A 16,515-nucleotide genomic window follows, 5' to 3' on the forward strand; every position below is an offset into this window, starting at 1 on the left:
TTGTATAGGCCTCTGCCATTGGACATAAGAAGGTGTACTTGTGTTAATGGTGAAGGAAGCATCCGCAAGACTAGAGCTGGGCGCTCTATGCAAGCTTTATAGTGATCGATGTCAGGTTTCCTTTATGCCATTCCTCTATATCCTTGTTTTGACATATTTACTTTCTCGTATTTTATTGGTTATTAATTTAATATGCTTTTCTCCTAAAATTTATGTGATTCTATGTCTAAATTCTAGTTTTTGATTTTAATTACTGGGATTTCTTTACATATTTATCTGTTTTGATATGGTCATATTTCAAGTTGTACCCCATGTGCATGTTACTCTGATGCAATACAATAGAAGCCTGAATTTTGAAGATGTAAATGTAGGGTGCAGGACAATGTTTTCATCTTCTAATCCTATAGAATACTTGTACATATTATGAAGCATAGTTACTTCCATGGATACCCTCAAGTGGGTAAACATTATTTATACAAATATATGATAATTCTGGTTTGACAATGATTTGAATTCTCTAGCCTTTCTGGCTTTGGCCTTATTGTATTGCTTTTCAAGCAAATGGAATCATTTTGTACCTGGAGTGCAGAGACTGAAGCACATTATTATTTTTCCTTTCTTTTCTTTATTTGATTTTCTATTTTCCAATACACTAGGAAAAGAACAGAAGCTCCAAATACGAGAAATTCCAATGGTGGGCCGGAACATGTTCGTTATCTGTGTATCAGTTCTGCAAATCCTTACAGATTCCTTCTTAGCTGCAAAAATATTGCCCATTCCAAGATGAGTTAGCATCCAATCTGTTGTGAATCAAGGTAAAACAAATTCCCTTTATCTTTTCCTGCATTTGTTTCCGTACTTTGTACACATATTAGTTTGTTGAATCTGTGTTTGATTTCTAAGAAAGTGGAGGGAAAGAAACGAAAATTTCCTGGAATCTTAAGAGCAGAGTTCCCCATGTAGCTACATAAATTGTTTTTCACAAATACACAAACAAACTGATACAAACTTTACTGCAATGAATATACAATTCAAATGTTTATCCCCTTATCCCCCTCTGAATCATAGAATTATATTATTACATTCAAACACTCAAAAATCACCAAAAATTGCATTCATATTTGCTATACCATCCCCCCATAAGTAATAATAGATATCTATATATGAGAACAGATAATATTACTGTTTGGAAGACTCCACATGTTGCCAAGGAGTCACTTGGCTTCACTTCCAAACGAATATATTCACAAAGACACAACCATACCAATCTTTGTTCACATGAAAGTGCAAGTCTCTTTTGCAAATCCCACCTTAGAATCCTTAGAATCATATATAACCCTTAGGTTTCTTTGCTGATAATTTCCAATAATCGCGATCTCGTCTTCGTACGAGAGGCTAGCAAGGGCCAAACAGACCTGAGATGCATCAGTCTTTACAAAATAGAAGATCCCATTTACATCCACATTCAGTTCAGCATTGCCCTCAAAGTGCATCCTTATTGTGGGAATGTTCACTTCCTCAAAACCAGAAAGGTCAAAGCAAGTATCCAGGATTGAAAATCCTGGTGCTGTAGGAAACCCTGAAAATTGTTTCAGAAACTCGGCTTTTAGAGCTGTATAAAGTGATGGCGGAAGCCTGGTAATGACAGTCCCGGAATCGATTAAAATTCCACCATTACCAAAACTTGAAGCTTTTAAAGCCACCCCACCAATGCTAACTCCTGTAATGTTGAGAAAATAGAAGCTGGAGAGTAGTGGATCAGGGACCATTCTAGTGTAGGAAATGGGTGTAGAATTCTTGTAAACGGAAGAATCACCGCCCAAAGTTAGCGAACCTGAAGCCTCGGCTCCAGATGAAGGCAAGCAATAGGAGAAAACTCCACCAAAAACGGTGGATGTTTGAGAAATCAATGAGAGTTCACTCCTTCCAAGTCCCATAAGACCTGAAGCTCCCCCAAAGAGACCTTTGTTATCCTGGCCACACCCGAATACAAAATCATTAATGGGAGTTGTCCCGAGATTGAGATGATCACGAGCTAGCTCCCCGTGAGTGTATGACCCATCACCATAGCTAACAGCATAGTTACAGACTGGTGGATCAGTCCCACACACTCCTGAATTTCCCGTAGCAGATTCTAGAGACTGACAAGTTGGTGAACTGCATGGAACAGACTGATATGAAGGAGACGAGGAGGGGTTGAAGAGAGGATCCTGTTGGCTGTAACACAGTTTGCAAGGTTGACATTGAATCCAAGTAAGATCACTTCCTGTGTCAACAATTACTGTCATATTTCGACCACCCAATTGAACTGTGACAATGTAGTTTAGTGTCTGAAGTTTTAGACCAGAAATTAGAGGGATTCGAGTTTCAGAAAGGTCTTCAATTTGGCCATAAACTCTGCTTCTCATTCGGGTTTGCAGTGATTTAACTCGAATATCGTCAGAAATCAAGTGTTTTTGAAGCCTCTTGTTCCAATCATTTATGGGTCCAGAGCAGTAATCTTTGTGCTTCATTTCCAATATAGTCGCGCCATTTTGTCTCGCTAAAAGTTCAGAAAAATGAGAACCCAGTTTTATGACTCTAAAGTACCATAGTCTTGTCTCAAAAAGATTTGATTACAAGTGATATATTTGTATTAAATTATTCTATCAAGCTGTGAAGATAGTTAAGCAAGCTCAGAAGATAATAGTACTAATTAAAGATCAAGTTTTCTCTTTTATGATATACGTTGACCCAGACAATTAAATGCTGCCAACACATGACTAATAATCTAATATTACCATACATATGCTAAAATTAGATAGCAAACCTAATATAGATGAAACAAAAATAAAGCTAAGAGAGAAGCTTTATCCTAAAAAGTGATTAGCTGATCATAGAGAGATCAATTGGTCCCACTATAAGTGTGATATGATTGTAAACTATTTCTTTTTATGATTTTCTGAAATAACAGTATTTAGGTGAATTAAGATATTGGGTGTCCCTTATTTAGTACTATTGTCTTTTTTTTTTTTTTGGACAAAAGTAATTAGCTGATCAAAGAGTACTAGTGTCTTTGTTTATAGTCTAAACCACTTTTTGATTATGAATTTTGCTTCAAAGGTCTGGCTTGTTTATAATGATTGTATATAGTATAACAAATTTTATATATATTGTAGAAATTCTAGAAATTACATATTGTAGAAATATAGTGTAGAAATTTTAAATATATTGTAGAAAGATCTTACACATTGTAGAAATTCTTTGTCTACTGAAAGTTTCTATATGGCATAACCAAATCTTTTGTAGACAGACAGAACAAATTTGATCAATGTAAGTTCTTCAGAAATTTGTAGTATCTTATAATGTGAGACTCGTTACTTCTTGTAAAGTGAGACTAGTCTACTAGCTGAAGTCTTAATGAGACTCCAGTGATTGTTTTGAATCTGAGCCCCACATTGCACATTCAACAGTCACAACTAGCATTTCTGAACCATTATCTCCAAACCCTTGACCTTCTGATCCTAAAACTATTATATACCAACCCTACCACTAAAACCATAAAATTGAAATTGGATGAGGGCTGAATCAGGGCCTTGAATTCGAAATTGAATGAAATTTAGTTCTAATTTCCTCAATTTCCAAATCCACCGTGCCGATTCGGTACCCCAAACATAGCATTATCGTTTTCTATCAAAAATAACTTTGAACTTCAATCAATCTAACTCTTGCTTATATCTTTATTGTTATTATTTTAAAGCACTAATTCATCATCACCATTTGATTGTAGAACAACCTTGATTACCCTTATCTTAAGCTGACATTGTACACCTCACACACACGGAGGGTGTTGCATAAAGCAAAAAAAAGCAGATGTAGATAAGAAATTTAAATAAAAAGATAAATAAAGTTAAGAAAAGCCAATGACACCACTATACCTGATTTGTGAGTAAAGCAAGTTGGGATGGTAGTGTAGTGCTTCCATTGAAATTTGTGCAATGGGAGGGCTGTCTTCTCTCCAAAACTGTAAACCCCATAAACATTAAGAGTAGTAGTAGTGCAGATTAGGGGAATTACAAGGAGAAAAACTGAAACCATCAATGGCAAAGGAGATGTAATTGGTTCCACCATTGTTGTCGATATTATTAGAAAGAAGATAAGAGATGGGTTGGAGAGAGGAGGAGGAGAAGAAAAACTAGACACTGTGTGTGTGTGTGAGAGAGAGAGAGAGAGGAGGAGGAGGAGATTCTTTGTAGTTGTAGTTTGGAATGAGAACAAAAGGGAAGGGCTGGCTTGAGGACCCACTGTTGCATGAGAAATTATTGGAGTTTCACGTGCAGATCATACTTGCAAAGATATCAAGCACTCACTTTCTGGGTGGGCTACTTCATCTTCATCAACAAACAATATATATAAAATATACATATGGAATTTACTATGATTTTATTGGTTAATTTCAGCTTCTAAAGACAAGGACTCACCACTTCACGGAATCAACTGTCACAACTTAATTACCCACACCCACACACACACAGGTAAGGTTAGACTTTTAGAGAGAGAGAGAGAGACAGAGACAGAGACAGAGAGGGACCGTATGGTTGTCCCTTTGTCTCATATACACACAGTCTCAAGTACTCTGTTAGCTAGGTTTCTTTATGTGATGGGAAAAAAAGGAAGGTAGCTAGGATGTACCCATTAATTTGATGGGTGGTGTACAGAGTCTTTTTAATAGGGCATTAATTAATATATTATATAAAAAGATTTTTTTTCTGTTTATTTTTCAGTGTGTGGTTGACATTTCAAAAATAATTTGTTTACTCAGAAAAAAAATATCATAAGAAATGGCCATATGTGATTATGTATATACTTGTCAACCCCTTTCACATGGTATATTCATATGATTAGTGGCATTTGGGTACTTTTGAGTATAACCTCAAAAAATCCGTAATTCTTTTTATGATTTTGTTGTAAGCTACTTTTATTTGTATAAAAAATGATGTGAAACATTTTATAATTAATTAAAAACATGAAACAAAATATTTTAAATTGAAAATCACTTGTTTAGTAGAAATGCAATTAATTTTTTTTTTTTAAGACAATATGGATTATTTATTTATTAGACTCTGACGTTGAGTAGCTGTGATTTATTACTTGAAAATTGGTAAGTGTTTCCATATATGCAGAGTTGGGTGGAAAACTTAGTGTGACAGTGAGACATGCAAGTGGACTATAAATATAAGTCAATATCATGTACTGTTTAATTTTTAACAGAACCCTAATTTATTTAAGAAGCATTAATATAGCGCGCACATACATACACACACACACATACATATATATATATATATGTATGTATATGTATATGCCTATATATGCCTCATTAAACTACAAATCTACAAATGTCAAAAAAAAGACAATCACATTGTGGCTCACGGGTATAGAAAATATATGTTGTGTAATTTAAAGACTTGAAATAATATCGCAAATACTACTGTTTGAGAGGACTTTCAATCTCAAATATTTGGCCCACAAACACCAATCCTTATCAGACTTCATTATAGCATAGCGAAAATATCTAGTTACGGTCTCTATCCATTGATGACATTAAATATTTTCCTAAGCACAATCATCATTATCTCAACTTCATACTCAAATTTTACTAAGAAATTAGATAAGGACTTTCGGTTTATTTTCACCTTTGCATCAACATGACAGACAATAACATTCTCTTATATGCTATGATATATAATCGAAAGTGCGTATAATTTTAAGGAAAGAAATTTATAAAAAAATTAAAAAATTATATATAAATATAATTTTGTATTATTTATTAGGTACTATGACCATGGATCGTACTCGTCTAATTTAGATTACATGCATTCGGAAGAAATATGGATAATAATAAAAGAAAATGAACGACCATATAGTAATTTTATGCTTTGATTAAGCGTGTTAATTAGGAGATGGACTAAATATATTTAGAGTGATATATATATTTTTGACAAACAAGGGAAAAGGGACTCGAAATAAGACCCAATAAAAACACTTGCTCTCACTTAACTTACTTTTTTTCTTTTTACATACAAATATATAATTTTGCAATTCCAAAAAAGCCCTCACAATTTTAAACTTTGGCTCCTAATCTTTTTCATTTCAACTCTGTGTCTCTCTCAATTAGGTGAACACACACACACACACACACACACACACACAGGGACTCGAAATAAGACCCAATAAAACACTTGCTCTCACTTAACTTACTTTTTTTTCTTTTTACATACAAATATATAATTTTGAAATTCCAAAAAAGCCCTCACAATCTTAAACTTTGGCTCCTAATCTTTTTCATTTCAACTCTCTCTGTCTCTCTCAATTAGGTGAACACACACACACACACAAACACACACGTCTACTATGAGCTCGAGCACTCACCTCCCCCTTTGAGCAGTTTCAGCAGTTGAGCTAATGGCCCATCGGTCATTTCAACTCTCTCTTCCTCTCTCCATTTGTTATCTTCTCTTTTCCTTTGACTATCTTTTGACCACCTTTTAACTGCTCTCTTTTTAAGAATTACAACATTAAAAAAAATAAAAAAAACAAAAAAAAAACTAAGTAAAAGAGAAGTTATACTTCTCTTTTACTGTACGTGATACAAGAAAATCATAAAAAAAACACGCCATACACTTGCTGAATTATTCAAAAGGGCTGATCTAAATTATTAATTAATTTTGTATTTACAATAGTTCAGGTTCTCAATAAAAATACAATTTTGATTCACTAACTACTTTTTTTCTTACTGTTTTTTTTTTTTTTTTTTTCTTTTTCGGGACAGCTCCGCGCTCTATCAATTAGTTTACTTGTAAATGCCATATATTCACTAACTACTTGATAAAATGATAAAAATAAAAAACTTCAGGCCCGGTCATCGGGTGGGCCAGTAGGCCTTCCAGTTTAAGCTTAGGCCCAGATTAGTGGGTTTGGATCATGGTATATTTCATTTGTCAGCTTTTGTTAGTTTCCAGGACCAATTAGAGGCCTGCCTTTATATGGACCATGGACTACGGACCAAGACAATATGGTATTGCACGTTTCATTTCAAATTTGAATCTCCTTAATTAATACTCCTTAATTAATGCAACATGTACTCAATATGGTAGTCTATTTTTATAATTCCTTGATTCATGCATTTAATATGAAATGTGTAATGCATTATTTTATTATAATGAATCATCAGACTTACTTACTTTTATTAAATCATCTATGTAATAAATAAGGAAATGAGACCTCCACTTACTTATATTGCGCATTAAATAATCAATCAAATTTTTTGAATTAATGCAAGTTATCAATACTCTCCGATTAATGTATGAATAGATCTTTTCGTGAGTATTAATAACGTCAAAAATAAAAGCTAAACATGTTAAAATGGACTTTACCTTTCTTTTGACCTTTTACTCACTTGATTTTTTTAAATAAAAATAAATAGCATAATTATCTAATTTAAAATTTACTTACACGAAAATGAATAATGTTGTAATACTCTATTATTATTATTTTTGTGAGACTCTCTAATGTTTGTTAACAAAAAAAGATCTTAATCAATACAATAATATATAATTTCTGTTCTTTTAAAATGATTAGCTAAATAGTTATCACGTTGATTGAAAAACAATCTTACACCTTAACTTTGAAATTTAAGGCCATTTTTATTATTAAAAAAAAATAGTAATTCGAGTTTGGGTATAAAAACAAAGCTTCTCAATTTTGTTTGACCACCAAAAGGCTGCGCGTGAACATTGAGCTGCCAGAAAAGCAGCACAGACACGCATGTTACTAGGACCAGAAGACGACAAAATCACAATCATGCAAAACATTATCCACAAATCCACATAGGTAAACTAATATAATAATTTCAGAAAAAAAGACGAATATAATAATCATACGTGTCAACGGTATGCGGTGCCACGTGTTCCATCACTCAATCAATGCCGTCCTTTTAAAGAAAACCACATACCCTCCGAAGCTTCCCGAGAGATGGGACCCATATATGCCAAAATTACTGACGTCAGATTCACCACCCACCTCGCACGTGAGAGAGCTCTTGGAAACGCGTGAGGTTTGAGGTGGTGGCACGTGAGAGAGTGGTCCACTGAGCTGAGTTAAAAACTTCGAAGCTTTTGCGTTGCGTTGTTGATTTGATTTGTGTCTTGTAGCAGTAGCTTTCGAGGGTTTCTTTCGTTGTGATTCTCCGAGTTGACTCGCCGACCTTAGATTTTCTGGATAATTTGTTTGGGTGTGCTAGGTTTTAGGGTTTTGTTTGATCGGAAGTTTGATGGTTCAGTTGATGAATTCTGGCAAGAGAAGGCCGGAATCTGAATCGCAGAGCCGGAAAATGGTTCCTGTGAAGCGGGAGCTGGAGGACTTAATAGAGGACCAACATGGACCCTTCAACAAGCGATCTAAGCTTCCCTCTCCTTCACCGGTTTGATCTCTCTCTTATGCGTGTGTGTGTTTCTATTGTGGACTGATGGTTTTTGTTGATATATATGTGCGTGAAATAAATTAGGTTTTGTTTTGGTAAATCAAATTCCAATTTCTTTGGGCTCCGTTTGTTTCGATGAAATCTAGTTTTCTGGGAAAAAAAGTTTGTGGAATTGATTTTGTGAGTAAACTCCATCTGTCTCGATTCTAATCTTATAGTGAGGGTTGGGGAAATTTTTATCGCGTTTTATCACTTCACGTTCGGAAATAATATCATTTTAATCTTTGGATTCTTTTCTAACTGTCTCGATTCTAATCTTATAGTGAGGGTTGGGGAAATTTTTATGACGGTTTATCACTTCACGTTCGGAAATAATATCATTTTACTCTTTGGATTCTTTTCTAACTTGCAGAAAAAAAAAAAAAAGGGAATTAATTTTCTGTTCAAACAAACCGAGGGTTGAGGATTTCTGTTTGTTGTTTTAGAAGATAGATTTTGGATCCTTGTAGCAAAAAACTGTTAAAATTTGTAAGTCTCTAGTCATTACTTGGAATTTTTTCCTTTTCTGTTTTCCCTTCTATATGATGGATGATTTTAGAAACGATGCAGATTGAAAATTAACCATCTCTGCGCTCTATTATTGTTATTATTCTTTCCACGTTTTGCTTTACTTTTCATTTAATATGTTTGGTTAATAATAGTAGATATGGTTTTGTTGGTTTTATTGTAAACTGATCTGTCTATTTTAACTTTGTTGTCAGCAGCAGTGTAATTTGGGAACTGGTGCTTTTCCAGTACCTCCATCACAATATAATCCTCTTGATGATCCCAGTCCATTGGGTTTGCGGCTCAAGAAGAGCCCATCACTTTTGGATTTGATCCAAATGAAACTCTCGCAAGGAAATGCTTCTAATGTTGGAATCCAAGTGAAGAAAGAGCAAAAGGGCATTGCTTCTTCTGGCACTACTGATAAGCTCAAGGCTTCAAACTTTACTGCCTCATTTCTAAGGATTGGGACTTGGGAGGTATAGTCGCTATTGGTTTGGACCATCTTGTAATTAAAAGTGCATTATTTTTGCCTTGTGCATAACCTTATGTTAAACTAAATTGTATTGAACTGCAGTATAAATCAAGATATGAAGGAGACTTAGTGGCAAAGTGTTACTTTGCAAAGCATAAGCTTGTATGGGAGGTTCTTGATGGTGGTTTGAAGAATAAGATAGAAATACAGTGGTCTGACATCATGGCTTTGAAGGCAAATTACCCTGATGATGGACCCGGGACTTTGGATGTAGTGGTAATTGCCGTTTTGTAATGTAGTAGTCCATGTTACCGTTATTGTTGTTCATTTTGTAATGTAATAGTCATTGTTGTTGTTTTTATCATTACTGCTGGTACTACTTTTGCTATAATAACAAAAGGGTGTGTTCATCTCTGGTGCAGCTTACTAGGCAACCTCTTTTCTTCAGGGAGACCAATCCGCAACCCAGGAAGCACACTTTATGGCAGGCAACATCAGATTTTACTGGTGGACAGGCAAGCATAAACAGGTACTTTACAAAAGCTTTAGGTCATTGTTGACATTCTATTCACTAATATGTTTCTATACCAGAAAACATTATCTTCCCATTGCCACATGTCTTAGCTTGCTAATTATCTAGAGTTCTAGACCAATCACCATCATCATCTATTATTTCATTTTCATATTTTCTTATAATTGAAATCTTAAAAATGTTTAAAAGATAATGAATTATGCATCCATCTAATCTTAATCCAAATCAAATGGTTTAATAGTAAATCTGAATTACAGCTAGATGCATGAGATTTTATATAAGACAATTGGAAGAGAACAAAAAGAAAACTTGAATGTGTTTTGTATTAGAAGGCAAGTTTGGTGCAATTTTCCTTATTTTAGGGTAGACTGCATGGAATGGACGACTTCTTCTTCAATATAGAACTGTAGATCTCTAGGCACATGGTTTTCATATTGTATCAACATTTTTGAGGTTCAAGAATGCAGGGACTACTTAAGTGATTGAATGGAACTTCTTTTTTTGTATGTATGTCTCTCAAACTCAAAGAAAAGAGACAATAGACAATGTTTTATGAGGGATGTTGCTTTATTTAGTAGTCTTTATTGGAGAAGGATTTATGTAGTTGATTTTTTGTTTTTGGATTATGGCTTTGTTGGTTGGTGTTGTAAATATACATTTGTAAAGTACGAGAGGTATAAAAGATACCTTTGTCTCTTAGTTTCTTTGTCTCCGTCTTTCTCTTCCTCTGGCCACCTTTCAACATATACAAATACGCTTCACTTATGATTTTTGAAAGGTGTGTTGGGCTTTCCCTCTTGTCACATCCTCTTTTATTGGTTTGTCTTCTATAATCTTCTTCTTCAGTCTTCTTGTATTTTTACCACCACTCTTTCTACTCATCTATTGGTGAGATCTTGTTGATTCTACCAATACATGTGATTGGAAAATTGCCATCAAGTTATTAACAATTAACTCGTAATACCAGGGTCTCTCTGCATGAGGTAGGTCAATCAGCAATCAATCTGTATTTTAGGAAAAAATATTTGTGCGACCTTCTTCACGGACTCCATTCTCTCTAAGCTTTCAGCAGTACTTACAAATAATCCGTTAACACAGGTAAAGAGATTTTCTTGTAACTTGTGGTGGTGAGCTCAAATTGTTGATGAGTTTTAGAGGGGTAATATTCTTGCCTTTGTTGGTTGTTCTCTCCAAACTTTCATCAATGTCTCCCCCCTAGGATGTGTCTAATAGTGTATATTTCCTCTGTACATGTGATTTCCTATTGTTGAGTAGTTCTTTCTCTCTCTCTCTCTCTCTTTCCTTAATAATGATATATTGACGATTGTTCATTAAAAATCCAAGTCAAATATTTTTAAATTCCTTCCACACCACAAGGTGCAGAATTATCAAATTTCCTTATTCCTTTGTAAATAATATTGCTAGGTTTCTTAACTTGATGCATTGTGCATGCCTTCTATGTTATTTCTTTAGCATCTAAAATGAGCCAAGGGCCTTCTTAGCATCTTAAGACGCTTTTGAAATTGCATATGATATTTAATTTGTCAGGTCGGAGAAGCAGCTTTCATCAATACCATTTCTAAATGTTTTGCATTTCTTATATTCCTTTGGAGTAATGGTATGGGACTCTTAATTTTGGTGCAGGCGCCATTTTCTGCAGTGCCCACAAGGCTTGTTGGGAAAGCATTTTGAAAAGCTTATTCAATGTGATCCTCGTCTCAACTTTCTGAGTCAACAGGCCGACATAGTATTGGAATCTCCATATTTCGAGCCTAAACTTTCTGTATTTGATGAGTCAAATGAAGTGAAAGATTTGTTCAATTTGAATAGTGAGGGGTCCAACTACTTCGATTTGCAAGATGCTGCATCACCATCTGGATTTCAATCTTCTTCCTCAAAGAATGAACAACATGATCCTGTTGGTAGACCTCCAGAACATTTTCCCCGAGAAACACCTTCACCTAGCTCAGGTAATATTATGAACTTGGAATTCAAAACCATGGTAAACATCAGGATATTAATCTACTTGTTATTCTTAAGTCCATGGCTTTTATATTTTTTTTGGCTATTTCAAGCCTTTTGGCCAATTTTTTATTTGTTGTTTTCATCTTTTATTCCTCCTCCTTTTCCCCTTTCTAGAATTTTGGATGGGTTTGGTTGATGGCGCATGCTCACAATTTACAAATATCTGTTTTGATCTTTCATTTTAATGGTTATCATTGATTTTCCACAAATAATGAACACTTTATTCAAAAGAATTTAAACTCAACATGAAACCATCAGAAAATATAACTGCTCTATTGTTAGTAATATCATATATAATAAAATATACTCCTATAATGACATTAAACACATGTCAAAGTATCTAATGAGAAAAACATAACTATAATGACAAGATAAGATAGTAATATTATATATAATATAATATATTCCTTTTGATATCCAAATAGCTTCAATTTCTAACGTATATAACTTTATATTAGAAATATAAATTAATTAAAGTTAAGTAATTATCTTTTTCAATAGAGATATAAATAAATATTTATATTTATATTAGTCGTGTCCATGCCTTGTCCGTATCCTACTTTTTTTGAGAGCGACGTGTCGGCGAATCTGTGTCGTGTTGTGTCCTTGTCCCGTATGCAGGTCCATGCTTCTTAGCCAGGCACGCTTTCCCACTCTTATTTAAAGCCAATCCTTTTATGTTATTACAAACTTAGAAAATTACGAAAAGCCACTCAGAGAAATTCTCAAGTTGGTATAACCTGCAGTATTATTTGCACATCCAAAACCATGAAAAAAATATTTCAATCTTGAAAATCCAATCTATGCCTGCATGGAGTTTGGTTTAAAGAAGACTCTTTAGAACAAAAATTTCCCTTGATGGAGGGAACCAATTTACTTTGTATCCAAGTGCCATTCATCGTTTCTCCTCCACCTCTGTTTTTTTCCCACCACCCCAGTAAGACAGGACTGATTGCCCCTCTCTCTCTCTCTCTCTGAGCATTCAAAGCAAATTTCTGGTTTAAAAGCATCAAAACATGGTCTACAGATAGGACTATGGGAGTCTTTTTTCCTTTTCCCTTTCCCTTGCCCCCTCACTAAAAACATTAGCCTTTTCCATGTACAACAGCACCATCCTCCAGTTATTATGCATCACTATTCAATAAGTTCTCAACTATTTGGGTTCCTTAATTGATATTATTGAGCTGATGGATTCTAATGTTATAGTTTTATGTCTTAAACCTGAACTCCATATCTGAATCAGCTGGTTAAAGCAACGTTGCAGAATGTGGTCAGATCCTCCTTTACTAACTCAATCCATGTTAACTTTAGTGCTCTTCTTCCCCAACTATTACCCTTAATGTGGACTATGTCTTTCATCCTAACTGGCACATTTAGAGGTCTTCTTTGCACATGTGACCATCTTAACCGATTTTTTCTCATTTTATCTCCAATTTATGATACTCCCACAATCTCCCGAATGTGGTCATTTCAACATTCACATTTCCACCAGTCAGTTTATGTAGATGTTGTTTCCTAATTGCCCAACATTCTGCGTCATCGCCAATTTCTCCATTATGAATAAGTGAACCTAAATAATGTAAATGTTCACTTTTTTGTACCTCTTGATTCTCAATCCGCACTACATCCTCATTTTTATTTCTATATTTACTATAGTTACACTCGATGTATTCAGTTTTATTTCTACTTATCTTAAACCTTTTAATTCTAAAGCTTCTTTCCAAACCTCCGATTTGGCATTAACTGCTCCTCTAGTCTCATCGACTAAAACAGTATCATCGGCAAAGCATACATTTTTTTTTTTGTATTTGTTTTTCTATATTCAGTTAATTTTAAAATATCAAAGTGTACAATATAAGATAGGAAATATAGAAGTTGATACATGGTCTGAACATAGTTTGATAGTGCTGCAAATGAACCGCGCCATTCATGAACAGCTTGAGCCAGCACTTTTGTGGCTCACTTGGCTTGTTTTTAAACCTGGATTTCATAAGGATCATCCTAAAAGAGCATAACTTGTCATGGAATTTATTTTATTTCTCACTTAAAGAGACATATTTGTATATGTTCTTTTTCAGATACTTTTGAAATATATGCAATAATTCAATTAGAAAGCTGGAACCTAAGAATAGAGAAAGGGCCTGACTTATAATCCTTGAACAGGACATAATTTAGATCAATGAACACAGGATGATATTACCTCTATATCTGTTATTTTTTAGAAAATTAAAGAGGCAGTCTGGAGACACAGTACCACTACCACAGTACTAGAGTGGTATCTCAGCCCTATATAGAGAGAACAAGGCAGTAATGATATATATATATATGAATGTTTCTCTGCCCTCTATATCTCTGTCATTTTCATAGAAATTAGTGTATTGGGGCTTTGGTGTAATTTTTCCAATACTTTTATTCCACATCCTTTGAGTTCATGTTATATATATGACTGTATGTATCGTGTGTGTATATATATATGTAAATTTTATTTACAGATCTTAGAGGGTTGAAATTCTATAACAAAATTTGTCAGGTAAGATGGGTTGTTTTGCCATTCACGTCAATAGCTATGTGCAGTTTTTATCCAGCAATAGTAAATGTGAAAGCATGTTATGACATTGCATGTATCTTTGGTTTCTCTATCACACTTGACCACTGAATTTATTTTCCATGAGATTGAATTGAGAGGGATTTCTTCTTTTTCTTCGGAATTGACAAAATACTACTGTGAAATGAAGCATAGAAATCAGGGGCTATTTGATTCAGTTCTTTGTAAAGAGCTCTCAAGAATTCTGAAAACAGAAAATTGTTCTCAGAAATCCATAAAGGACTATTCTCAGAGAACATGCCTTATTTCTTGACTCGGAAAAGAAGAAATGAGTTTTCGTACATTCTATTTTCTATTTCTCTAATAATGGAAAATTGTTTCCAGAAAACTAAACTAAACAACCTGAAGTTTTTACTTCTATTATTGGATTCACAGCTCGTTGTCTTGTCCACAAAAGGCAAAATGGCCTGAAAATTTATTAATATTCCAACTAGACAAAATAAGTGAATGGAGCCTTTTTTAATTGTATTTTGATAAGAATCTACCTTCCAACTGTAATTTCTCTAATTAATAATTCTTGTGATCAGTAATGGACACCCATGTAATCGAAGAAATTAGAAGCAGCAGAGCTGAGGAACTGAAGAGGCTCATAGATCAAGATCAGAATAAAGTATCTGGGCTCCATCCCTCAATGTCGATGAGTGATCTAGTAAGCCTGTTTGAGCATCGGCTTTTGGAACAGGGAACATCCAACAATTTTATCCTTTCCAATGATGAAGAACCAAGCTTGGAAATTTTGGAGGAGATTAGCCGGTGCTTGTTCAGTGACTCTCAACATGCATCAACTTCTGACGAGCAATGCATAATGTCAAGGGTCAATTCTCTTTGCTGCCTTCTGCAAAAGGATCCTACAGCTATTAAAAATTTGCAGATTATAAGTGATAATGGTTCTGATGCAATGACAGACAAGAGAGTAAGTGATCCAAACTCCATATCTGAATCAGCTGGTGAAAGCAACGTTGCAGAAGATTTTACCACGCCTGAGGGAGAGTCGAGCAATATCTCTGGTCGCAAGAAGGCACCAGCCATGTCCAGGAAGGATTCAGTGGGTGAGTTGCTGCTTAATCTTCCCCGAATAGCATCTCTACCTCAGTTTTTGTTCAACATCTCAGAAGATTTTGACCAACAAGCTAGATAGCTATCTTCCTTTTCCTTCCTCAACTGATCGTTATGTGAAAAGCAAGTATCTAGAAGATTGTTTTTACAGTAATTTGTGAATATAGAATTTGCAGGTTCTTCATGGAATTTTGTGAAGTTGGGGGATTCAGAAATTTATATTGATGAAGAATCCTGTCATGTTCATATTTTGGCATCTGGTGTCTGGTTTATGTCTAAATGTATTCTGTTTAAATTACTAAATGTAAATTGTCTTTCTTCTGTAGCCATGTCGACACATATTCTTCCTATGCTGTATCTGTTTGGTTATGTTTGGAAGGAAAATAGCCTCCTTTTGTTGTTCCAGTGTATGCGATTGGTGTGATTGGAAGACTCGGCATTTTGTGAAATTTACACACCCAAGTAATTTGGTGCTGTAATTTTATCCTCTAGAAATGGCCATTAAGAGAATACAGACTACGAAACCAATATCCAACCAAATTCATGATGACTTTGGCTCCTATCAAATTCTTGACTTGGTCGTTGTGGGGGCCAAGCATAGAAAAAAATTACAAAATGAATTGATAGCTTTTGTGGACTAGATCTACCTAGGGAGGTAAGTGGAGTGGGTCCGCAACTTTTTTCTTCTTTTTCTTTTGATGGACTTTCATTGAAACACTTGTTAACCACGAACGTAAGAAACAAGAACAGTTTGTCTACTAGAGCATAGCGTCGATGGATGGAAATTGGGCCATAACAACCAATGATATTGACAT

At 34.6% G+C, this 16,515-nt stretch overlaps 2 protein-coding genes across 3 annotated transcripts; one reads left to right on the plus strand and one right to left on the minus strand.

Moving 5' to 3' along the window:
• Positions 1 to 960: 960 nt before the first annotated feature.
• Positions 961 to 4,257, minus strand: LOC132282581 (aspartyl protease family protein At5g10770). The gene is made up of 2 exons (XM_059784308.1): positions 3,918 to 4,257; positions 961 to 2,542 (listed from the first exon to the last, which is right to left on the minus strand). The coding sequence occupies exons 1-2, from the start codon at positions 4,108 to 4,110 to the stop codon at positions 1,275 to 1,277; spliced, it is 1,461 nt and encodes a 486-aa protein (XP_059640291.1). The 5' UTR covers positions 4,111 to 4,257; the 3' UTR covers positions 961 to 1,274.
• Positions 4,258 to 8,160: 3,903 nt separating this feature from the next.
• On the plus strand, positions 8,161 to 16,025 carry LOC132282687 (uncharacterized). 2 transcript variants are annotated; one of them, XM_059784437.1, is made up of 6 exons: positions 8,161 to 8,461; positions 9,223 to 9,486; positions 9,585 to 9,758; positions 9,905 to 10,011; positions 11,659 to 11,984; positions 15,172 to 16,025. In XM_059784437.1, the coding sequence occupies exons 1-6, from the start codon at positions 8,312 to 8,314 to the stop codon at positions 15,780 to 15,782; spliced, it is 1,632 nt and encodes a 543-aa protein (XP_059640420.1). In that variant the 5' UTR covers positions 8,161 to 8,311; the 3' UTR covers positions 15,783 to 16,025. The 2 variants fall into 2 exon arrangements, with proteins under 2 accessions (XP_059640420.1, XP_059640421.1); XM_059784438.1 differs by having other exon boundaries at positions 9,226 to 9,486.
• Positions 16,026 to 16,515: the final 490 nt, after the last annotated feature.

This window comes from Cornus florida, unplaced genomic scaffold, assembly GCF_030987335.1.
Source record: "Cornus florida cultivar Cherokee Brave unplaced genomic scaffold, ASM3098733v1 CherokeeBrave_3.0.0_Hap2_Chr11, whole genome shotgun sequence".
NCBI classification, from domain to species: Eukaryota; Viridiplantae; Streptophyta; class Magnoliopsida; order Cornales; family Cornaceae; genus Cornus; species Cornus florida.

Excerpts from the sequence above, each read along its gene's own strand:
- LOC132282581 (XM_059784308.1), bottom strand. The coding sequence starts at position 4,110 with ATGGTGGAACCAATTACATCTCCTTTGCCATTGATGGTTTCAGTTTTT. Across the intron at positions 2,543-3,917 it reads TTGCTTTACTCACAAATCAG|CGAGACAAAATGGCGCGACT; the intron begins GTATAGTGGTGT and ends CTGAACTTTTAG.
- LOC132282687 (XM_059784437.1), top strand. The coding sequence starts at position 8,312 with ATGGTTCAGTTGATGAATTCTGGCAAGAGAAGGCCGGAATCTGAATCG. Across the intron at positions 8,462-9,222 it reads AGCTTCCCTCTCCTTCACCG|CAGCAGTGTAATTTGGGAAC; the intron begins GTTTGATCTCTC and ends CTTTGTTGTCAG. Across the intron at positions 11,985-15,171 it reads AACACCTTCACCTAGCTCAG|TAATGGACACCCATGTAATC; the intron begins GTAATATTATGA and ends TCTTGTGATCAG.